General features: G+C 59.0%; 2 protein-coding genes across 2 annotated transcripts in view; one reads left to right on the plus strand and one right to left on the minus strand.

The window, feature by feature from the left end:
• The window catches only part of ZBTB16 (zinc finger and BTB domain containing 16), a gene marked incomplete at its 5' end in the record, with an annotated part of 53,263 nt that extends 41,169 nt beyond the window's left edge, over positions 1-12,094 (plus strand). Inside the window, 3 exons of the mRNA XM_084274983.1 lie at positions 7,579-7,749; positions 10,086-10,253; positions 10,591-12,094. Coding sequence (XP_084131109.1) covers positions 7,579-7,749; positions 10,086-10,253; positions 10,591-10,820 — 569 coding nt within the window. The 3' untranslated portion in view covers positions 10,821-12,094. The remainder of the gene's footprint in view (positions 1-7,578; positions 7,750-10,085; positions 10,254-10,590) is intronic.
• Positions 12,095-16,700: 4,606 nt separating this feature from the next.
• Positions 16,701-21,383, minus strand: LOC311200740 (5-hydroxytryptamine receptor 3A-like; the record flags this gene model as incomplete). Its single annotated transcript, XM_084275033.1, is given in 11 exon segments — positions 16,701-16,990; positions 17,131-17,364; positions 17,504-17,714; positions 17,926-18,086; positions 18,335-18,504; positions 19,083-19,192; positions 19,459-19,503; positions 19,675-19,838; positions 21,154-21,264; positions 21,267-21,333; positions 21,336-21,383. Coding segments are annotated over 11 exon segments (1,611 nt in total).
• Between the last annotated feature and the right edge of the window lie 2,725 nt (positions 21,384-24,108).

The following is a 24,108-nucleotide window of genomic DNA, read 5'->3' on the forward strand; positions in this document are numbered from 1 at the left end:
GCTGCTGCCATGGTGTGGGATGCCACAGCCCCGTAGGCAAGTGTGGCTGGCGCTGCGGAGGGTCAGACTTAATGCCTCTGACCAGGGACGTCCCTAAAATCCTCCCAGGCAGGGAAAAGTGTGTGCCCACTGCAATGGGCCAGCTGGGAGAGGCCCAAGAGAGATGGGGGATGGCTCTTGGTGGACCAGCAGCACTGGTGAGGGCTTTGTCTCCTCGCTCAAGCTCTTTGTTTGACGACAGAGCCAATTCAAACGCGCCCGCTTAGCCATTGCTGGGAGAGCGGCAGGGAAAATAGCTTGGGTGGTTTTGACAGAAAGTCATGTTATTTTTTCAGCTGGTTTCGCTCCATATTCTCACTGGGAAGAGGAAATTTGGGGTGATGGCAAGTAGATGAGAGCTTCCCTCCCAACTCATTTTACCAGAAACACAGCCGTGATTCGCCTCCGGTTGCTCAGGGTGGGGAAAGTGCTTGTCCTCGTGAAGGGCAGGGACAGATCTGGGATTTTCTGGGGCAGAGGGTGCTGGCACAGGCCTAGGGGAGACGCTGCACAAGGACACCCAAAGCGAACAGCATGTTTTGGTCAAGTAGTGTGTGGATTTTGCCTCTCCTACGGCAGGTGCGTCAGCTCTGGCTTCGGCTGGAAGACTTTAGGGTTTGTGAAGGCCTTCAAGCCGCTGCCTGGCCAAAACCAGTAGAAATTCGGCTTGAAAACACAGCGTGCTGGAGGCACCGGGCCTCCGCAGTGCATTGCCATGCTTGCTGTGGTGTTGGGAGTGACAGGGGACAGGATCGGCCCCTGTAAGCGATGATCATATTTCCCTTTCCAAATGCTCGGTGTCTCCGTGAGGAAAACCTGCTCATCCCCTGCCGGTGCAGGGTTTGGGTGATGCCAATCAGTGCCCCTTCCCCAGGGACCTGCATTTGGGGAGGCTGGGTTGCAGCTGGGTGCTGGGGAGTAGGGCTCAAGCAGGAAACATGCAGGGAGGACGTTGTGTCCTGTCCCCACAACAGGGGCACTCTCGGCCCCATGCTGTCCACCAGAGAGCATCCCTTGTGGGCAAGGGGCTGCCCTGTATCTCTTGGCTTGTGGGCAGGTCTCTGCCTGCCGGCTCAGCACCCTGCCCGGGAGATGACAGGGTGGGGGGGACCACACCACAGTCGTCCTCGACGACCAATCCCCCTCCCCGAAACGCTCCCCCACCATCAATTCGGACCCGCGGGCTGCCTCACCAGGGCTTCGCCCAGCGCCAGTCCAGCTGCCGCCGTGATTGACGCAAAGCCAGTCTATAAATAAAGTCTTTCTCTCCTCTCATAAAGACTTTGCGGTTTAGTTTGCTTTCAAGGTCAAGATCAGACCTTTCTAAATAAACACATATCAAAGGATCATTAGCGGAGCAGCACTGTTAAATTGAGATATTAACTTCTGTCAGCCGCGCGTTTCCTTTTTGTTCTGTAACTCGCGACTGCGGCGGGTTTTTATTATTTTGGCCCTAGGCGGTAGCATCTGGCTTCTGTAGAGACTGTAAAAATTAAAAAGCAACACAAATCATTGCGAGAGAAAAGCAGTAAATTCAATGATAAGAATTTAAAATTAAAATGTTTCGGTGCTTTTATATTCCGCGAAAACACGAAGCGAATGAGTTGTGTGCCTGTTGCCATAAAGCCGCCGCCGCTAATAGTCGCCGGGCTCTTTTCCCTCCCCACTTGCAATCGTTCTTGCCTGAGCAGTCGCAGAATAGTGTGATGAAGGAAGGCAGTGGTGATGATGGTGATGGAGATGCAGGGAAGCTGGGAAGGGGGCGAGGTGGAGCTGATGGGACTAGGGGTAGTGGCAAAGGGCTGTGTCCATGTTGTGCCCCTCGCTGCCCCCCTGCTTCTTGCCAAAAAGGGGATGAGAAGGAGATGCTCTCATCCTGCCGGGCTCAAAGAGAGACAGAGAGGTCGAGCAGGGAGGGTGTGACTAATGCGCTGGGTCACCAGGATGCGGGACCCCATTGTCCCCAGGGTCCAGATGGGCCCCCGGAATAAATCACCCCCAGCGGGCGTGAGCTGCCCATGCCAGAAACAGGGCTCAGGGCTCACCTCCCGCTCCACCCGGCTCACTGCCCACTCTTGGGCTTGGAGCACCTTCCATGTGCACCCCGCCCTGGGCAATGGGCAGCTAGCAGCACCGTGTGTCACTGTGCTTAGGTTTGGGGAGGCAGTGGGCTTCATCCCTTGCCCGGTCGATGCTGTACATCTGCTCCAAAATGCTTGAGTTTTTCTAGGTGCCAGTCAAAGGGGCAAGCGGGTGCAGAGGGGGCATGTCCTGCCCCCCTGTTGAGGCCGGGGCTGGAGTAAAATAAACAGCCAGAAGAGCAGGCGGCGCTGGTTGCTTCTTAAGAATTAATTCTCTGTAATCGGTTAAAGTTGGGAAGAAAGCTGTGCTATCTCCGAGTAAATAATAATAATCAAACAAATGCCCCCTTGGGAGAAGTTGCCTTCCATAAAGATGCTAATTAGCTCGGGAGCCGAGCCGCGGAGTCCGGAGGCAGCCTTTGAAACCAGGATGATTTGGTGACTCCAGCACCAAACGCGCACGTCTCCTGTGTTTATCATCCGGTGTTCTTTTCCCTCCATCTCTGCTGAACCGTGAAGGCTGTTGGGCTCTCGCCGAGCAACCGGCCTGGTACCAGGCACCACCGTCCCCCCTCAGTGACATCCCTGGAGTGGCCATAATAGGGTGGCAGGGTACCCTGAAAAACCTGCACATGAATCCTCATACCCCAAGCAGCGTGCGCATCCGCTGCCTTCCCAGGGCAAAATGTGACCTCAGTGCTGGTGCCTGCTGCTTCTGCCTGCCTTTCATCACCCATCCTCCTCCTCCTCAGCTTGGTGCCAGCCGGACGTGTGCAGAGCCCGCCGTGCCGAGATGAGCCCGGGGCCTTGTATGTACTGGAGTCCCGCCGGCTCTGATGGTGCATCTCCATGTGGGGCATCAGCTGCTCGCTCGTACCCTGCATGGTGGCTTTATCTGCTTGCCTCCATGGCCCTGAGGATGGGAAAAAAATCACCGTCCCCACCTAACGCTGCTCTTGGTGTCACCGGCAGCCAAAGAGCCCGGTAGCCTGTCCCAGAGGTTCACCTATAGGGAGCCCTTCATGTGCCAACAAAAGAAATGTTAGACGTCTCCAAAATGCCACCCAGGGAGCACTGAGAGGGCTCCTGCTTGGCCTGGTCGGTGAAGGTGTTTTGGAACCGGCTGCCTTGGTCTGAAAGGTAGTGGTGGTTTTAGTGCATCTCTTCGGCACGCATGCCACACCAGAGATTACATTGGATATGAAAATTGAAGGGGCAGCAAATCTCGTTGGAGGTCCCTGATTTGCAGGCCACCAGTCGAGGGTTTGGGGGTTTCATGGCAGGCACAAGAGGCAGCAGTGGGCTCTGCCAGCATCCTGAGATGCGTGCACTCAGCATAACGCCGGAACCTTTGCAGCATGCCCCTCCATGGCCTTTGATTATGGGTTTCTGACACGATTGATTATCGCTGCAATGGAGGGATGGATCCGCCTTGCTTTTTGAGCCCAGTGGTGCGGCTCTTAGGGAAGACAGGGATAATGTTGCAGGGAAGGATGGTGGCACCGAGAGGAGGATTCAGGGAGGGGTGGTTCGGTTGGCACATCCACGTGCCTGGGAACCGCCCGAGCTGTGCCATGGCAGCAGGGCCTCAGCAGAAGATGCTTGCCAGCATCGGTCCCCTTTGCTGCCCCCTCCCCTCCAGCTGAAGCATCCCCGCTCCCTGGGGCTGCCCTATGCTTGCCCATATTGGGGATCCAGGAGGCATGATGGCAGGGTCGAGGGCAGGGGTGGGGGTTGGTGGGAGCGTGCATGCGTGCAGCGGGGTGCGTGAGGAGCATGGGTCTGGGGGTGTGTGTGGGGGGGGGGGGGGGGGAAACTCGAAGTCAAATGTCTGAAAGTCAGATCCCTTTTTAGTATGAATTTGCTGTATCTCATTCTGAGCACTAATTCCAATTTAATTGCAAGTGGCCTGAAGCCTCTTCAATAGGAGTAACAAATGGTTTGATTTTGTAAACTTCATCAGACTGCATTTTAAATGCGACACACTAGCCCGGCTCGAATGCCAATGAAGCACTGAAGTAGCTCTCTGTTTACTAATTATCCGTTTTTACTTCAAGCCACGCTGGCTGGCTTGTCTGATTAAATCGGATTTGTGGGATAGAGAACAGCTAGCAGAGTTTTCTCTATAGTAAACGAGATTGAAACTATGGGCCGCCTGGCTGCACACTGTAAATTATATTTCCTTTTAAAGGGGACATGTCGCCTTTCTCCCGCCGGCGCACCTTCCCGCATCCTAAGCTTTGCCCAGCACCACCCGGCTCCTTCCCGGCACTGCAGGCAGGCGCACCCTGCCTCCCTCGCCCGGCACCGCCTGTGCCTCTGTTGGAAGTCCTCCTCTTGGGGAGGCGGCACCGTGCTCAACGCCGTGCCTTGGCGAGCTGGCCAAGGGTGGAAAAAGCTCCTGGATGTCACGCATCGCCTCACTCAGCCCCCACATCCCGGTGCTTTCCTTGGGAGCGGGATACACGGCCCTGGCCTCAGCAGCCATCGGGTTTGTCCTCCCCAGAGCCAGCATCCCTTCCCCAAAAGCCAGGGTTCAAACCGGTTCAAACCATCCAAAACCCAACCCGCTCTGGCTTCTCTCCCCAAACGCAGCGGCACCGCGAGCCACCGGTTGCCGGCGAACACCACCAGCCCCATCAGAGAGCCGGCAAAACCGGGCGCAATGGGTGAAGGCGGCAGCGGTCGAATGGGGCCGCACGTAAACATCCCCAGTTGCTGAGCCTTTAATTCCAGGAGCTTGACCTGCGCCGCCCCCTCCCTTGGTATCCATCTTTGTGCCCGGGGGCTTTTTATATTTTAATTTGCTTTTGAACGTCCTGCAAAATTAATGGTGCGCTCGGGGCCATTGTGCGGTGTACAGTAGAGGGAAGGGCCAGCGGCGCCCGCCAAGAGCCGCCGCGTTTCCCAGGGAATGAATTGCTCGCCCGCCTTCGCCCCTTTTAATTGTTGACAGTAAAAAGCGTTTAAATGCCGCTTAATTTGTAATCATCTTCCTGCAAAAAGGGGAGAAACCATTAAAACGTCAGGGAAATGAATAAATCCGTCTCTCGCTGCTTTGGGGCGGCGGCGCTTCTTTACCGGGGGCGATTTTTCTTCCGACCGCTGAGGGCCGGCTTGGGGCTGCTCCAGGCAGGAGGAGGATGGGGATGTGCTTGGGGTGGGACACCCAGGGCCGAGCCCCTGCGTCGCCCAGTGCGTCTCTCCTTCCGGCAAGGCCTGTACTGCCACAGCCCGGGTTTTCCCGCCTTCTCTCCTGAGGTGGGACGCTGCCGTACGCGCAGCTCAAGGCAACAGATTACAAAGCCCAACCCAGTTCTACGCCTGTGGTGGGACAGTGCCTGGCACAGCCCCTGGCCCAGTGCTGCAGTCCACATCGGTGGAGCCTTGGGGCTGTGAACAAACAGCACTCAACATGGGAATGAGACACAGGCCCATCTTCTGCATCCTCCACCTCTGTGCCAAGCCGGCATCGAGTCTTCGTACCTCAATGGTTGCTCAGCTCTCAAGCACCTGGCCGGTACTGGGTGCCCACCGCAAGCTGTGCCAGCGCTGATCAACCTCCCCGCTCAGGGCTTTGCTTATTCGTCAATGCGTTACCAAAAAAAACCCCAACCCACTGCAATTTAAACACCACTTCTGCCGCCCCGGCCAGCAGCATCCTGGGGGGGACGCCCATCCCCATCCCCGAGGAGCCTCAGGCGCATCCCGCCGCGCGCGCATCCCGCCATGCGCGCATCCCGCCATGCGTGCGCGCACGAGGCTCCTCGGCCGCGGCTGCCGGAGTTGGCCCGTATATTTTTTTTTCAAGCGGGGGCCAATTAGTTTCACAAATGAGGGCCCTACGGTGCCAGGGAGGATTTGTTACGGCCCCGCGCGCCGGCCCGGCGGCATTGTCCTGCCCTCCGCCCCCGCGGGAGCCCATTGTCCCCGGTCCCAGCGGGGGCTGCTGGCGGCAGATTTATCGGGGCCGGCGTCCCGCCGGCCGGGGCCTCCGCTCCGCAGCTGGCCGCGGCGCTGGGGGCTCAGCCCCAGGGACCTTTGACCCGTCCTGCTGTCACCGCCGGGGCCGCTGAGGGCCGCGGGGCCGCATACCTCTCGGGATTTGCTTCGCACGGCCCGTTTGGGGCTGCCTGCTTCTTTTTTTTTTTTTATTATTATTTTTTTTTCACACCCCACCCCCCCCTTTTTCTCTTTTTCTATTTTTTTTTTTGTCTCAGGAGCGTTTTGTCTGCAGCTGTGTGGGGGGCGTGCAAGCCCGCGCTCTCCCCCCCTTACCCCCGGGATAAATCCTTATGGAAGGAGGTACGGGGCCACCTCTCTTGCCGCCTTTATTCCCGTTTCACCAAGGAGGGGGTGTATTTTTACAGATTTTGGAGTGTTTCTGGGCAGCCCACTGTGTCCCTCCACAAGGCTGGGTCTGAGCATCTCTCCCAGCCGCTCCTGCATCCTCACAGGGGCAGAGCTGCCCATGCCAGGACAGACAACGACGCAATGCCGGGATGGGCAACAGCACACACCACGGTGCTGTCCGGGGTGCCCATCATGACAGCATCCCCCCTCCACACTCTCCCACGCCGTTCCTCAAGGCAGCGCAGATCCGTTGGTTACCTCAAGCATCTCACTGCTGCTGCTAATGAATTGCTAATACAATTTTCTAGATAATTTTATTTCCAGAGTCCTCACGCTTTAACGTCCTCCGAAAAGCTCGCGTTTATTTGCTTAATCTCCCTGCGTAACACAATTTGCACCGACTCGCAGGTTCTGAACAATCAGCTATGCAGAAACCAAAACAGATCGTTTAATAACACGCTGCTCTGATACTTTTATTGGTGGCATACGAGTACTTGGGGCCGTGGGGGGGGGGGTTTCCCTTCTCCTCCCCAGCTCTCCCCATTTTCACTGTTGCATTGATGGAGCCAGTTTTACACCCATGGCTGGTTTTACGCCCACATTGGGTAGGATGGAGCTGCTGTTTGTATTTGGGCTTGATGGCACAGGGGTGGACACATTGCCCTCTTTCATCCAGCCCCTGCTTGGCTCTGTGGGTGTTCCTTGGGGCTCCCCTTTCCCCCGGCATTGAGGCCCTGAGTTTGGCAGCTCCCACAGGTGCCGGGGATGTGGGTGATGGCCCAACACCTGCCTCACATTAGGGCTGGGGCTTCCAGCAATAAAAGCCCATCCCCGCCCTCCTCTGGTAACTCTCCTCTCATTGTGGGGCTGGTAGGGGCAGGGTCCTCCTTCCAGGACCCCTTTGATACCTGCAGCCTGCTTTTAGGGTCCCTCTTTGCTGCTGGAGCATCCTCCCCAATGCAGGAGTATCCATCCCTGTTGCTGCCAGGAAGTCCCTGCTCCCAGGTGCAAGCAGGGAGCCCCAGCCCCAACCAGCTGTCAGTGTGATGGGATGAGGGGGGCGGTCCCGGGCAGCTCCTAAATCACCTCTCCGCCCCTCTCACAGGTACAGACATGGCTGTTTTCTGCCTGCTGTGCGGCAAGCGGTTCCAGACGCAGAGTGCCCTGCAGCAGCACATGGAGGTGCACGCCGGGGTGCGCAGCTACATCTGCAGCGAGTGCAACCGCACCTTCCCCAGCCACACCGCCCTCAAGAGGCACCTCCGCTCCCACACAGGTAGGACGGCAGCGCCGGCGCGATGCTCGGGCGGCCAGGGTGGGCTGCTTCCCTGTTTGTAGGTGACAGCCAAAAAAAGAAGAGGGGTGGGGTGGTCCGGGAGGAGAGAGAGAGAGAGATGAAGCTGCCTTGGAACAACACGGAGCAGTTGAGGTCTGTTGGGCTTAAAGAAATGAAACGGAAAGGAAAAATACCAGAAAAAAAAAAAAAGCCCCGTGTAATAAGTTGATCCGGTCTAAGGTGACATGTGACCTTCTTAGGGGATGTGCGGGATCATACCCGCTTCATCGGCTTACCAGCAGTAGATGCACATAATCAGCTGGTGCTCGGCCCTAATGGGATTAGGGCGACCTGTGGTACGTGTTGCCGGTGCCTCGGTGGTGCTGCCTGCTGGGGCAGGGCTCGGCTCCAGGAGAGTCGGGTGGGAGAGTGGGGCTTTGGCTGCCTTACGCTGTGTCCTCAAAGAGCCTGTGCTGTGTCCTCGGATCCTCTGTCAGCATCCCTAGGCAGGGCCAGGCAAGGGGAGAGGTACCGAATGTGCTCTGATGGCAGCATCCCCAAAGGGTGCTACTGACTCCAACAAGCATCAGGGGTCAGGTCTGGCTGCAAAACCCCCTGTCCTCAGTGTAGGAAAAGCCGAATCCCCTATTGCAGTGTCAGGGTAGCCCTTCTCCTTGCTCCCATCAACCAGCGTGTGTGCAGGGGATGCCGAAGGGATGCAGGCAGCGTTCCGGGTGAGCCTGCTCCATCCGGGCTGCCAAACCCACATGTGTGCCTGGGCTTGGGGTCCCAGTGTGGGAAATGGGAATCACGTGCTGCTAATAAGCACATTAATGCCGAGCGCTGGAGCTATTTATAGCTGCTAATCCGGTGACCCAGGCTGTGGGTTGGCCACCCCAACCTCCATGGCTTCCCTGGCCACAGAAAAATACCCAGGGGTGTGAGACTGCACCCCACGAGGTTTTGTCCCGCCCAGATGTGAGGCGTTCACACTGCTCCTCCTCCTCCTGTTCACACGGCGTCTCCTCTAAACTGAGTGTGTGGGAATGCTGTTGGCCTCTGGCTGTGGAACCACTGGGTTTTGGCTGTGGGATCGGAAAATGAGGTGGTGATTTGAGACTGGGCGCAGGGTGGTGAAATGCAGCCACCAGTGAGCACAGCCTGCTTCCCCCCGCTTCTTTTTGGGAGTCCAAAATGGGTCCTCAGCATTCATACAATCACAGAATGGTCTGGGTTGGAAGGGACCCCAAGGATCAAATAGTTCCAGCCCCGCTGCCACAGGCAGGGCCACCAACCTCAGGGCCTGGAGCTACACAAGGTTGCCCAGGGCCCCATCCAACCTGGCCTTGAACACCCCCAGGGACGTGGCACCCACCCCCTCTCTGGGCAGCCTGTTCCAGCCCCTCACCACTCTCTCTGTAAAAAAACTTCCCCCTAATATCTAATCTAAACCTTCCTTCCTTTAGCTTTAATCTATTCCCCCTTGTCCTGCCATTAAGGGGAAGCATTCTTCCCTCTGGCACCTGCGGGAAGGGGGCGAGGGGGCTGCGAGTTTGGGCTGCGGCACGCGGGGAGAGAGTAAAATATCATTTTAAAGGAAGAGGGAGCAAAAGCGCCGGCATGTGAGTATATAACGAGAAGGACAATTTATGCCCAGGCACGAGTGCGGTTTGACACGGGGATAATGAAAAAACGTAGGTCATTGTGGATGACTTAAGCCTTCACAGCTGAAGAAAATGTATGAAATGCGGGGAACATTACACGCTTGGCAGCTCCGCACATCTGCGGCAGGACAAGTGAAATACAGTTGGCCATTCTTTACCATAAACTGTGCTTGTAGGATATGCAGCACGGAGAAATTGTAATTACAGTGACAAGACAAATCAGTAATATTTAAATATTCATGAACAAAGTCTCGGACGATCAATCTATCTTTATTGTCCTTGCCTTCGCGGCCGTAATAAATAAGTAGCAGGAGACCTCACCTTTCCTTCAAATCATTGCGCCTTCCGTGCTGAACCGGAGTTCATTTATCAGCCGCCCGTTCTGGAGCGCAGGAGACGCCCGGGGCTGTGCCGGCACCGCTGCTGCCGGGCAAAAAGCTGGGGAACACGGGTGGGATGGTGTGGAGGGCCGCTGTGCCCTCCGGTCTCCTCCCCCTGCCATGCATCCCCTCCGCGTGAGGATGTGGGGACTGGTGTGCCTGCGATGCGTCATCCTCTGGGATGGTGACAGCGGGTGCTGGGGGGTAAATCCAGGCTGGTGAGTGCGTTTTGGCATGGCAGCAGCTTTGATGTGCTCACGTGTGTGGTGTGTGTGTGTGTGTGTCCTTTTAGGAGACCATCCCTATGAGTGTGAGTTCTGCGGCAGCTGCTTCCGGGACGAGAGCACGCTGAAGGGCCACAAGCGCATCCACACCGGCGAGAAGCCCTACGAGTGCAACGGCTGCGGCAAGAAGTTCAGCCTCAAGCACCAGCTGGAGACCCACTACCGGGTCCACACGGGTACGTGCCGGTTGGAGAGGGAGGGGGGGCTCTGAACCGGTCCCCTGGTGCAAACGCCAGCAGCGTGGACCAGGGCAGTGGTGAGCGGGGTTGACAAGCCTGTGCTCGCATGTAGGGGATTGACAGTGAGGCAGGTTTCACTGTTCATCGCTCGGTTGGCAATGGCAGTGCTGGGCAGTGGATTCCTAGTGTAGATCCAGGCCTGGAGGTTGGTGGCCCTGCCTGTGGCAGAGGGGCTGGAGCTCTGTGATCTTTGGGGTGCCTTCCAACCCAGACCAGTCTGTGATTCCGACCCGGAGTCTCCCACTGACACTGCCCATCCTCCCGTCTCCCGCAGGCGAGAAGCCCTTCGAGTGCAAGCTGTGCCACCAGCGCTCCCGGGACTACTCGGCCATGATCAAACACCTTCGGACCCACAACGGCGCTTCCCCCTACCAGTGCACCATCTGCCTGGAGTACTGCCCCAGCCTCTCCGCCATGCAGAAGCACATGAAGGGCCACAAGCCGGAGGAGATCCCCACCGACTGGCGGATAGAGAAGACCTATCTCTACCTCTGCTACGTCTGAGGGAGGAGGCGCCGGGGCGGCGGGGGCCGAGTGGCAAAGGACTGGGCAAAAAAAAAAAATAACAAAAAACAAACAAACAAAAAAAAAATAACCACCCCACCACCAAACCCGCAGCGTCCACGGCCTTGTTTGTTTTCGGTTCTCGTTCGTCGCTCCTCGCCCGAAGGATCCCACGGCTCGCACCGGGGCGGGGAGACGCACCAACCCCTTCCTCAGCCCAGTCCGTGCCCCCTCCCCGGCTGCCCTTGCTGCGGGGCTGCTTGTGCCCCTTGCAGCCCCCAGAGGGTCGGCTCCTCAGCTGGTCCTTCCATCGCTGCTGGGAAGACCACATAGGAACAACGCGCTTCCCTGAAAGCATGTGTGTGGCTGGCTCTTCGATTCCTGCTGTTCTCCATCGCTGCGTTAGACCCCGCCGGGGGTGTCCTGTGCTCCCACCCTGTTTCAGGAGGCTTCCCATGCTCCTGTGCTCTGTGGTGTACAGCGAGCCGTGAGAGCATCCCCAGGGAGGGGGGGGAACCCTGGCCAGAGGAGGGTGTTTGGGGTAGGGGACCAGGTGCGAGGGGTGCCCAGAGGCCGCCACCGCCCTCCCCCTGACCAAAGACCTCTCTATGCATTTCCCCTCCTTCCCCTGGGGGTGCCAGGGGAAAACCCCTCCACAGGGAGATGCGGCCAGTTCTGTGATGCTCTGTCGACGCCAGCGCCGGCTGAGGTGCTGCCGGCGCATGGCATCGCTCCCAACTGGAAGGGAATGGGGAGCAGCCTCTCTTTCTCTGCTCGTTTGGGGCGCTCAGAAGGTTTTTGCCCAGCCCTCAGTCGCAGGAGCCCACGAGTGAGGCGTGGAGGGTGGCAGGCAGCTTCGCTCGCCGCTTTTTTTCGCTTTTCCTTCGGGTTTTCGTTCTGGTTTGGTGTGGTTTGATTTCGTTTGTGAACTCTCTTTTTGGAATATTTCCGCCTTTAGCACATTTTACTTGAAATTACCTCGGTTTTTTGTGACCTCATGAGCTTTTATTGATTTGGGGAGGACGGGGAGGGTGGCGGCGGCGTAGCTGGGAAGGCACGAGCCGCGTGCCCGGCGCCGGTGGTGGAGGGACAGTGCAGCAGCAGCGTCCCTGCCGGCCTCCCGTTGTGCATTATCCTTACCAAAACTGGTATTTTTTGCCCAGCCCTGTGGGGCTGGGGGTGTCGGTTCTGAAGCTACCTCTTGTGTTGGATTTTTGTTGTGTTTCTCCTTCGTGGTTGCGGAAGCCGGCTCGGCGCTTCCCATCCCGCCCGGCACTTGCGTCAGCAGCTTTTGGGGTTTTTTTGCCTTTTTTTGGTTTCTTTTTTTGCCATTTTGCTGCGTTGGGGTGAAAAGGCAGGGTGGGGGTGGGGGGACAAGTCTGGAATGGTGCCTGGATGTGGTTTGGAGGGATGCTGATGCTCCCTCTCAGTTTGGAGGTATACTGATTCTCCCTGTGAGTTGGAGGGATGCTGATGGTCCCGCTTTGGAGGGATGTTGATGCTCCCTGTCGGTTGGAGGGATGCTAGTGGTCCCGCTCTGTTTGGGGGGATGCTGATGCGATGAGTTGGAGGGGTGCTGGTGGCCCCCCTCGGCTTGGGAGGCTTTTCCCCCTCCCCAGAGCCCTTACCACCTCTCCTGGTGCCAAGCAGGGATGCGGCTGCGGGACTGGCGTAACCCCTCACAAACCAGCCCAGCTTTGCACGCGCGCGGTGCGGGTGCCGCTGTTGTACAATCCAGGACGCGACCGCGGAGATCGGCTCGTTTAACTGTTGTGCCTAAGGAAAAAAAATACAAAACAAACAAAAAAAACACAAAAGAAAAGGGAAAAAAAAGAAAAAAAAGAAAAAAAAATGAACACACCTCCCCCCCCCCCCGAGTTACACCCCAGTTCTGTCCTAGGGGAAGTTGCTGCAATTCCTGGCAGGTGCGTGGTCACCCCCGGCGGTGCGCCGGTGCCACGGAGCGCACGGCCGAGCTCACGTGGCTTTATTTTTTTCTTTTGTGGTTTTATTTTTGGCTTTAACCTCCCCTCACATCCCACCATCTCCCCCTTCCTTTCCTCTCTCCCTCCCTTAGTGCCACGGCGTGACGGCGTGGGGATCGGCGCTGCAGGCGCGCGTCCCCCGCCTTTCTTTGCTGTGGTGCAGCCCCTGCCACCCCTTCATATATATATATATAAGAGTATATATATGTGTATCATATAGCAGTGAGGACCAAGCGCCCTGCGGGGCCCAGCAGCCCCGGGCTCCCTCTCCCCTTTGGCTTGTCGTCGGTGTCGTGAGCGCCCGCCTGCCCGTCCCGTTGCTCTGTGTTGCCGCTCGTGGTTCGGGTCCGTTCGCTGTCCTCGTTCCGTCTACCTCAGCACCTCTCTGAGCCCGGGCGCAGAAGGTGCCCCACTTCCCCTTCGGTTTTCTCAGAGTATCTATTGGCTCCTATTTTTTGTACAACTTTTTTTCTCCCCTCCCTCCCTGCCCTCCCAAAACCACCCCCTTCCCCTCGCCGTTTGCTCCCTTGCGGTTCTGCTTGCGAGTCCTCTCTGTCCCCTAGCCACAGATGCCATTAGCTAAAAAGTTTCCTGAAAAAATAAAGAAAAAAGTGTGGAAAAAAATTTAAAATAATTAAAAAAAAAACCCAAAAAACACACAAAAAAAAAAAAACCCAAACCCCAGTTGTGGTGTCTCCTAGTTGCAGCTCTCCGCATCTGCCTTCGTCCTGTGTAGATTCAGATGCATTTCTTTGTAAGACTTCAGTGTTTCTGACAGAGGAAAAATGGGGGAAAAAAATGTTTAAGCAAACAAAAAAAAAAAACCCCACAAAAAGACAAAAAAAAAAAAGAAAAAAAAAGAACAAAAAAAAAAGAACACACTGCTGCAGGTTTTTTTCTCTCCATGTGTCACTAAGTGAAGTTTGTGCCTTCTATAGCAAAGAGAATATTTTTTACATCCTACTAACGGTAGATTTTTTTGTAGTGAACATTTTTTGTATTTTTATTTATAAGTCTCATAAGGAAAATAGCAATGTTCAGTTGTATACCTGGGATCTGCAGTTAGAAAGCAAAACAAAACAAAAAAAACCAACAAAAAAGCCAAAAAAAAAAAAAAAACAACCAATAAAGTTAATTCCGTTGTCTCGGCCTGAAGTCTCCTGTTCCTGTGCCCACCGGGAGGAGGAGGAGGAGGAGGAGGAGGAGGAAGGCTGCGTCCCACTGCTTCAGGGGGTCCCATGGGGGTGAGTTTGCATCCACCTGCTCAGCTTCCCCATCCCTAAAATGACCCCCAATGGGTGGGTGGAGGTGGGGTGGGTCCTTCTGGGATGCAGGTAGGGGAGGGAGGGATGGATGGATGGGAGGGCGGATGGATGGATGGATGGATGGATGGATGAGAGGGCAGGGAGGACAGAGCACCCATCCCAGAATGGGATGCAGGCCTGAGCATGGCGCTTGCTGGCACGCAGCTCACCGGGGGAGCCGAGCAAGTTTGCCTCAATGGAAGTGAACTCGTTCATTTAAACCTGACTGCGGAGCCGGCTGGCCCCCCGCTGCGCTAATTATCCCGGAGCTCTCGACTGATTGCTGTACACTAAGCTTAAGCCCTCCTTTATTTATTTACCGACTACATTAACAGCGGCGCCCGCGCTCCCTTTGTGCTGCGGCAAACCCTACGGCGTGCCGCGGTGGCGGGCGCAGGTGGGTGCTGCCGGCGTCGCCCCATGGATGCCGCCTGCCTGGGCATTACAGTAGGGTGTAAATGGTACTTCACACTGGGCACAGAGCATCAAGGGGGGGGGGGGGGTCTTTCCTGGGGGGCAGTGGTGGGATGTGCCAGCATGCCTTGTGCGCTGGCATCAAGGACGTGTCCGTCCCCTGCCCCAGGACTGCCCAGCAGGTGCAGGGGGGCTGTGGTCCTAGCATCCCAGAGCTCCCAACCTCTCATCTCACACCAGTAACCCTTTTCCCAGGGGGTTTCAGGCAAGAAGGGGGGGAGACCTTTGGTCCCACTTCAGGCAAGGAGAGGGTCCAACTGCAGCGGTCCCAGGAGTAGAGGGGGTGAAAGCCCCCCTGCAGGAGAAGCAGGGGGCCAAAGCCCTCCCCAGCGTTTGGCCCTGGTACAAAGGCATCGCTGCGATAACGGGGAAATTGTGGTAGGAGCGGGCCTTTGTCTGCACGCTCGCGCAGCAGCTGGGAGCGATTATGCTGCGACAATGTTCTGTTCCATCAACATTATGTCCTCATTAAACCTTTATTAGTAGATTAGATTCAGATTTATTGATTTTTTTTTTATTATTATTACTATATTCTTTTTTTTAAAGAGGAAAATCCGGGCTCCTCTCAGAGAGACACCTGGAACTTTTCCCCGTGCATGCGGCGCTTTCCAAAGCAGCGAGAGGGCAAAAGCAGATCCCAGAGCCTTCCTCCGGCACGGGCAGCCCCCTCCTCTTCCAGGGGGAAAGAATGGCTGAGCAAAGGAGTTAGGTCGGGCATGGGATGGCTTCCTTAGCACGGGAACAGGATGGAGGACCGAGCGGGACGGAGGTCTGCAGGCCATGGCAGTGCAGGTGAGCATCTTGCAGTGAGGTTCCAGCAGGCCAGGGAGGGACAGTGAGGCTGGCTCAGGGTCCCAGCCGCCCCATTCCCACCCGGAGCGCACGGGCCAGGCGGCACCGTGCGCCTGGGTCAATGGGCCCATTGGATTTGTCTGCTGGAGCGTTTGATGTTACACGAAGGCGGCTCATTCCAAAGGGTGTTAATTGCCCGCTGCGGTGATCAGGTCTGTAGCGCCATCGATCTCCGCGGGATCAATGGGCTGATTTAGTGTCTCACGAACTCTTTAACTGGACACCTCATCAATAGGCAGCCACTTACCAACCATCAGCGTGTGAGCGCAGGCCGGCACCACCGGGATCCCACTCCTCACATCCTCAGCCCCCTCCCATCACTCAGCGGGGACTTTTCCTGCAGGTGATGGCTCCGGAACAGGGAGTGGGGACCAGGGGGTTTGGGGTAGCATATGCAGGAGACCTGGATGCCATCATCCCACCTCTGCCCCACCGCCCACAGCCCTGGGATCCTAGAACATGGGATGGGCCTTCAGGTGCTTTTGAGGACGATGCCAGTTGCTCAGGTACGTTATGAGGATGAAGAGCAGGTTGTGCCTGTACAGGGTCTTGGGTGAGTGCAGCAGGGCTGGGGCTCGCCCCGACAGCACCATGGGTGCTGCTTGCCATGACATCCGTGATGCTCCAAGCTGCAAGACTGGCACTGTGTGGAGCAGACATGCTGGATGCGGATCTTCTGGGATGCAGCCAGTGGTTCCCTCCGCTCCTCTCTGCCTCCTGCCTCAGCCTTGGCCGGGACCATTAGCCAAGGCTGCCGTAGCGCTCAGTGACCCCCTGGACTGTCCCCACTCACTCCCTGCTCGGCTTTGCCATTGGCAGCCACTGGTTCTCTCCCGGTTCTCCACACCACCAGGCAGGGGCGCGCCGGGAACCAGATGCGGGGAGCAAAGGGAGATGAGGGACGCGGCGCTTCGAGGGTAGGGGTGGGGGGGCTTTGCCGGGATGTCTATCGGGGGCCGCCCCGGGGGGATGCGAGGACCCCCGGGCGGGCGGGCGGGAGCCGCGCGGCCGCTGTCCGCGGTGCTGAAGCGGCGGCGGCCGGTCAGGGAGGGCCGGGGTCGCTCCGGGGATGGGGGCGAGGGGAAGCACCAAGCAATGTTTGAGGTGAGGGGTGTTAGGGGTGCGCTCTGGTTCCCCCTTCACATCTCTATGGAGTTGGGGGCAGCGCGGTGGATGAGCCAGACCCCCGACCGGCAAGCCCTGGGGTGGGGGGCTTGGGAGCGCAGCAGCCCCCCAGCTGCCCTCAAAGGAGGGGGGGGGGCTGCTCAGGCGTCCCGCCACAGCGACCAGAGGGTGCCGAGCGTGACACCGTAAGCCAGGACGGCAGCCAGGTAGGCGCGGAAGAGCAGGACGTCCAACACGTAGCCCACTTGCAGCCACTCGCGGGCGACGTCGCGGAACTCCTCGCGTCTCTCCAGGAGCTGGCGGACGGCTGCAACCTCACGCAGCACGTCCCGCATCTGTGGGAGGCCATCCGGCCGGCCAGTCCCGGGCCTCACGTCCCCCGGCACCTCGTGCTCCCGGGGAGCTTGGCAGACGCAGCGGTTCAGCTCAGCTGTGGGACCAAGAGGGGTGAGTGAGGAAGACCTGTCTGGGTAGTGAGCCAGGGCATTCGTGGGCGACCCACGGCATCCTGACGATGGGCGATGTGGCTGCGGGTGGCTAGGTGGGCCCCCTGCTCCATGCAGCCCTTACCTGCGCTGTCACCGTTCTCCACCTGCCCGGAGATGTCGGAGCTCTGAGTCCTGCTCCGGCCCAGCTTCTCCCTGTCCCGGATGCAGAGCAGGACAGCGGCTCGCTGCAGCAGCAGGCGCCTCACCCAGCCAGGGACGTGGGGCTGCAGGTCTTGCTTGTGCACCAGGCGCACGATCAGAATGGTCTCAGTCAGGCTGATGACGAGCAGTGCCATGCACACCACGAAGTAGATGCCTGCAGAGACAGCACCCAGGTGAGGGGCCCTGCCAGGGCTGGTGCACGGAGCACGGTCCTGAGTGAGAAGCTCCCTGCCTGCCTCCCCAGGTGCCTGGGACCGTTGCCACAGCTGGTTTGACAGGTAGTAGCACCGTACCGATCAGGGGAGTGCCGACCGCGGTAGCAGGCAGTGTGTCAGACACAATGATGAGGAAGACTGAGTAGCCCAGCAGGAGGGTGATCTTGAAAGAGACCCTCTCGCCGCTGTTGGGAGGTAGGTAGAAGCCCACAATGTCCATGACCATCAGGAAGATGCTGGGGAGCAGCAGGCTGACGGTGTAGAAGAGGGGGCGTCTCCGGATGACCACCTGTGGGGTGGAGAGGGAGGGAAGGCTCAGCAACAGGTCAGGGTGAGGGGGCTTGACCTGGTTTTGCTCTCCACCAAGGTAAGTGAGGGCAGCGGGATGGGCATGGTCCCGGGAGCCACCTGCCCACCCAAAGGGACCACAGCCCAGAGCAGCTCTGGGGGGGCGGTAGTGAGACCCATCCCCAAGGAGCGCAGCGGCCCGGGACCCTTACGTAGAACTTCATCTCGCCGTAGCTGTCACTGCTCTTGACGCTGAACTCCTGGAAGCAGCTGAGGACGTAGAGCAGCTCCCACTCGCCCTGGTTCATGAAGACACTCCGGTCGAACTTGACCAGCTCTGGCTGCCGCCACAGCGAGAGGTTGATGTCACGGACTGGGGAACAGAGCAGAGGTGAGGACCGGGGAGGGCTCCGGACCCCCCCGAAGCACCGGCAGCTGCCCGCACCGCAGGCCGGGTGCCTGCCCCTCCCCGCAACCATCCCCGATCCGCTGGGGCCATCTAGAGGGGTGAGCCGCCTTCTGCACGGAGCTCCAGCCCGACCCAGGTCCTGCCGAGGTCCTGCTCGCTGCCCACCGAGCCCCCCCACCCCGGGTTTGGCGGGGGGTGGTCCCTGCACTCACTGTGGTGCAGCCAGCTGGTGAAGGTGAGTGAACAGTTCTGGACGTCGAAGGGGAAGTTGTAGATGTCCAGGCTGCAGGCGGTCATCACCTGGATGGGTTTGAGGTTCTGCACCTCCCCGTGGTGGCCAACGTAGACGTAGGGGACGTGGGGGGACTTGCCAACATCCACGCTGTGGGGCACAACGGACAGAGAAGGGGGCTGGGGAACCCGAGGGCTGGCCTTGCCCCCCTGCTCAATCCCCCCTCCTCCCTGTCCCAAGCTGCTGCTTTTTTTTGGTGATACCCATGCAAGCATGTTATCTCCATGCTGCCTGGGCCAGCCCCCCCACCCCTCCCAAGGAACACCTGTGCCCTTGTGCCAGGATGCTCTGGAGCTGTGGGAACACTCGAAATCCCAGCAAAGCAGGAGAAGGATGCCGGCTGGCTTCACGGGAAGGGCCAGCAGCTCCACAGCTGCCCTTGCATTGTGCTGCCTTCACAAAGCCCTTCGCCAGAGATCCGGATCCCACCCCCGGCACGGCACGGGTAATTATCGATGGTCGCGGTGAGCCAGCGTTGGAAACAGCCCAAGTGCCAAGCCGTTCCCCATCTGCAGCTCGCCCGATGCGGGGAGGCTGCCAGCTCTGTGCCGGGAATACAAAGTGTGGGGCGACACGTGCCCGTGCTGGGCGATGGTGGGGAGGGTGTCTGAGACCCTCCCCCCCCCCAGCTGCCTGCCGCTCTCCCCAGGGGCTTGCGCCTCACTCACAACTCATTGATGAGGATGTCGGGCACCCAGATGCTCTCCACGGGGAGGGAGATCTGCGTCAGGTTGTCGAAGTGTGCTGGGTCCCACCTCAGGAACTCATCCGTCCAGTGCTGGGGGGGTGAGGGAGAGGAGATGGGATGGATGGGTCCCTTCTGCCCCACAGGGACCCAAACCCGCCCCAGCACCCCGCCGAGGGAGGGGCTCATCCTCTGGTTCTCATACCCCACTGGCCTTGGGGTTCTGCCCCACAGAGGTTCCTGCCATCCCCCTGGATAGGTTCAACCTTTCTGCATGCCTCTCCCAGGGGAAAACCCCTGTTTGGAAGACTGCTTGGCCCTGGGAAGGGAGGGGAGGAGGTTGTCTATGCGGTGCTCACCTGCCTGTACCAGATGTAGGTGGTCAGCACCTGGTTCTTCTCATCCTGTGGGAAGCAGAGGGCACAGCATGGGTGCAGGGGGTACCAGAGGGCGGGCAGAGCATGCTGTGCCCCACTCCCCCTCACCGTGGGCATGAAGAAGCTTCCTGCGCTGAAGACAGCACCCCCCCCGCCCCAACTTCCCCCACCCCATGCAGGGGGGAACAGGGGACTCACCACGCTGAGGATGGCGTAGACCATGACATCGATGGCCACGGTGGTGGTGGTTCGCCAGTCCCGCACGGGCCGAGTGCCCTTCTGGTAGTGGGCCAGCAGGTAGTGGGAGAGACGGCGCAGGGTGGGCTCGGTGGGCTCTGGCGTCCGGCCCTCCTGGTGGGCACCTGCCAGCAGCGGGAGGTGGGTGGATGGGTGGGTGGGTAGATGGAGGGAGGGAGGGATGGATGGGTTGACAGAAGGTGGGATGGCTGCTTGCACCAGGGCAGAAGCTGCCATCACCCCAATGCTGTGTCACAAACAGCCAGGGTGCTGCTGGCTGCCACCCCTCAGTTGCTGGCTGGGGCTTCCCACCAGAGCTAAAAAGGAGCATCCTGGTGAGGGAAAGGCAGTGGGGGGGGGGGCAAGAAGCAGCAATTAGGTGGAGGAAAACAGGTGCTGCCATCATCATGGCTGGGGCCATGCAGCCTTTCCCGCTGCCACCTGTGGCAGCTGGCTCGTGCCTGTGCTCTTCCTCGCACCCGCACTGCCAAAACACGGGTCGGGATGCTTTGGCTTTCTGACCACATTCATGCCCAACCCCTCTACACATCATTTTGGGTACCCTGACACTCTGCCCAGCCCTGGATCTGCACTGGCAACTCTCCTGGCACAGGTTGGCACTGCCCTGGTATGTGGAATGCCCCCCACCCCCCGAAACCCACGCTGTGGTGCTGTTCCTGCTCCGCATCTGCCAGCTCTGTTTGAGCTGAGCACAGGAGGTTTGGGAGACAGGAATGATGCTTCAATGAGAGAGGGGGGGTCTGTCTGTCCCACCGCCCCAAGGACCTGCTGGGAAAGCATCCAGCGGCGCCAGTGCGAGTCAGCACCCTGAGTACCCTACGCTTTCCCAGGAAGGTTTGGTGGGAGGAAACAACAGTGGGAGCCCACGAGCGCTTTGGTAGCCGGTTTCATGCCGCACGGAGCCAGGATTATGAACCGTCAGCACCGCATCACCTCCGCACGCCACCATCACCCCCAAAACCCGGCTCTGTGTTGAGAGGGATGAAACCCTGATGTCAGAGAAATCCCTTTGTGGGGGTTGGGGAGGGGGCAAGGCTGAGGCAGCAGCTTCCAGACAGATAGACGGACACTGGCAGGTGGGAGATAACCCTGTTTTTTCCCTCTCCCTGTCTATCCGCAGCGCTCGGACACCACACGCTCCGGGAGTACCCTGAACCCATGTAACAAGGACCCCCAGGACATAGGGCTGGGTTCAAAGGCAGCACCACCTTGCCCCCCAGGCTCTTGCAGAAGAGGTGTCCCCCCCCACACTTGTGCTTCTCCCCAGGTACTTTGGTTCTCAGCAGCAGCAAGCTCTCTCTGGAAAAGCAGCCCTTGCACGCCAAGCAACGACGCTCGCGTTTGAGGAAGGCATCACACCACGCCCTAGGGCACGGGGAGCCGCCCCAGCCCTGCTCACCCCCCACCCCCCAACCTTACCTAGGCTCTCCAGCGTCGAGACGAGAGGCAGCAGGGCCAGAAGCACCCTGAGAGCGGTGGGCATCATGGTTCTGCCAGCTGCCGGCCGCTGCTGCCCTCCTCTCCGTGCTCCCCGCGGAGGAGGGAACCGGAGCAGGGATGCTGGCAGCGCTCCGCGCTCGCTTTCCCCCCGCCGTCGGGGATTTTTGAGAACGCCCAATTAATCTCGCAATCAGCCTCTCCCGCTGCATCAAGTTTCAGGCTGGGAGGATGCAAAAGGAACCCATCCGGCCATCCCCCACCTCCTCCACCGCCACCCCTGACCCCACCAGCTTCCCCCCCCCCAGGACTCCTGCATCACCTTGCCCAGCAATGGAAAAGCATGTTGCGGGGGGGGGCAAGCATTGTAGCCTGCGTGCAGCTGGATCAGGGTGGGGAAGGAGAGGATGCTACAGGCACGGTGGGCTCCAGAGGTACCAGCTTCCCCTTCACCCACCCATGGGGCTGCGCCTGTCCTGCCAGAGAGGGGCATGGGGACAGATGGAGGTGGCAGGTAGCATGTGGTGCCCACCCTTTGCACCCCTGCCCAGGGAGGGGGGTCTGTTTTCACTCCATTGCATATGTTCTTTGTCACCACTGGTTCCCCCAAATATTCAGCACCTCAGGGCGGACAAGGCCACAAGCAAACGTCGGTCCCATGCAACTGGGTGCATAAAGCATCTTCAGCACCCACCTGCTGGTACCCACAGCATCCTTCCCCACACTGGTACCTTGCTCAGGCCGCAGCATCCTTTCCCCCCCACCTTGGAGCATCTCATAGACATCCTTCTGCCTGCTATGGGGGCCTGACCCCCCCACCCCCCCTCTTAACCTTAGGGACGGGGGTACATATACGGCTGCGTCCATGCGTGCAGCAGGCGCCTGGGCCCCCACCAAGCTGGGGGAAGCGCCGGGGAAAGCGGTGGGCAGAGAGCGCAGCCCGCGGCGGCGCAGAGCAAATCGCATCAGATGGCAGCGCGGAGTCACTTAAACGAGATAAGAATTAGTGCGCGGCCCTGATGAACTCCCCCTCGGCTGCCAACAGCGGTGTCAGGGAGAGAGCGAGAGCGGAGCCCGGGCTAATTTGATTTCTCGGCTCCGTTAGCGGCTGGCGAGTCACCTCCCGGGGAGCGCAGGCGGCTCGGAGCTCTTTCCCCTTATTGAATCTGGGTAATGAAAATCACGGGCAGCGCCGCCGCGGCGCTGGGGACCGTGCCCCGCTCTGGCCCCGTCTCCTCCGGGCTCCGCGGCGAGCAGGATGCGGCCGAGGGAGCGAGGGCCGCTGGAGCGGAGCCTCTGCTTGCAGCATCATTAACTCTGAATTTTCTCCCTTGGGTTTTACGTCTTCATCTTAAAGAGATTTTAATGTAGTTCCTATCAGCCCTCCTGTTATCGGATATCTAATTAGCGTGATCTATTACGGCCTCGTATTGCGCGCGCGGTTGGGGGGGAGGGGAGGGGGAGGAAGGGGGAGGCTCTTGCGGGACTTTTTGTGGGATGGCTGATACCAATCGGCTGCTCCCGGATCAGATTTGCGTTCCGAAATGGCGTAATGGGGCTTTATTGGCCCCGTAACGCCGCCGCACGGTAATTGCTTTTCTGGGAATCGAAGCGCTTGGCGACCGGCGGCTTCCCACGGCTCAGCCCCACATCCCACCCGGGCTCTGACAGCAGCATCTCTGCGCCAGGATGCTGGGATGCAGGCTGTCCCCAAGGCCGGAGGAGCCACATGTCCCCCCAGCATCTGAGACACCACTGGGCAGGGAGCCCTGGCAGAGCCCCGCTCCCCATGAGCGCGTGTCCTCTTAGCCCCTCAGACAAATTTTCTAGTGTTTTCCTAGAAAACTGAGGGTTTTTTTTTCCATGGGCAGCCATGCTGATAGCCAGTGCTCTGGCTACACACACAGTGAACCTCAGACAGTGCTCACAACCATCTGGGAGGCTGGTGAAGGGCACGGGGACAAGGTGCCCCCCTGCACCATGACATGTCATGTTCCGTGTCCCCCATCACTTCAACCCACCCCTTACTGGGACGGTGACCAAGCCCCATCGTGGAGTGTTACCTGTGCCCTGTGGCTTTGCCAGTGGCTGGAGGCAGTGGGGGTTTTGTCTGGTGTGCCATCCAGCTCTGCGCAGGATGGGGCACTGGGGACCACGCTGGGGATGGGGAGGGAGGTCTCGGCTGCGGCAACAGGCAGCACCTCTCCTCAGAGCCGCCGGGACTCGCCTTTCCCAGCGCGTCTGGAGCGTCAAAAGCAATAAAGCATCGCGGAGGAGCCCTGGCAGCGCGGCTGCCTGCTGGCCCCAGCCCCATCACGCGCCCGAGGCCGCCCATTACGGAGCCCAGCGCTCCCCCGAATTGCATGTCTGCTGTGATTTAACACTGCGAGACATGAAGCCAACAGCGCGCACTGGCAGGGCTGGGGTGCGGGACCCTCAGTGCTGGCGGTCCTCAGGGGGACACTGCGACCCTGGGGGGGCTGAGGGGGTCACCACAGGGTCTCTCCCTTGGCACCCCCTTGCACAGCTGCACCGTGCAGAGACTGGAGCAGGTGTCTTGGTGTCACACCTGTGGGTGATGTAATTGTAGCTCATGGCTCATAGCCCAGGGGTGCTGTTGTTTGAGGGATGCTGTGATCTGGGGGATACTGTGTCCCAAGATTTCTGCGTCCTGGGGAATGCTGTGTCCCAGGGATGCTGTGGCCCGGGAGATGCTGTGGTTTGAGGGATACTGTGTCCCAGAGGATGCTGTGCTTTGGGGAATGCTGTGCCCCAAGGTTTCCGTGTCCTGGGGGAATGGTGTGGTTCAGGGGATGCTGTGTTTTGGGGGATGCTGTGGCCCAGGGAGTGCTGTGCCCCAGGCGGTGCTGTGTCCCAGGGCAGGGGGAGAGGGGGTGTGTTTGTGCTGTGCCCTGGGGGATACTGTGTCCCAAGGAT

Source organism: Gallinula chloropus (assembly GCF_964237585.1).
Source record: "Gallinula chloropus genome assembly, chromosome: 24".
NCBI classification, from domain to species: Eukaryota; Metazoa; Chordata; class Aves; order Gruiformes; family Rallidae; genus Gallinula; species Gallinula chloropus.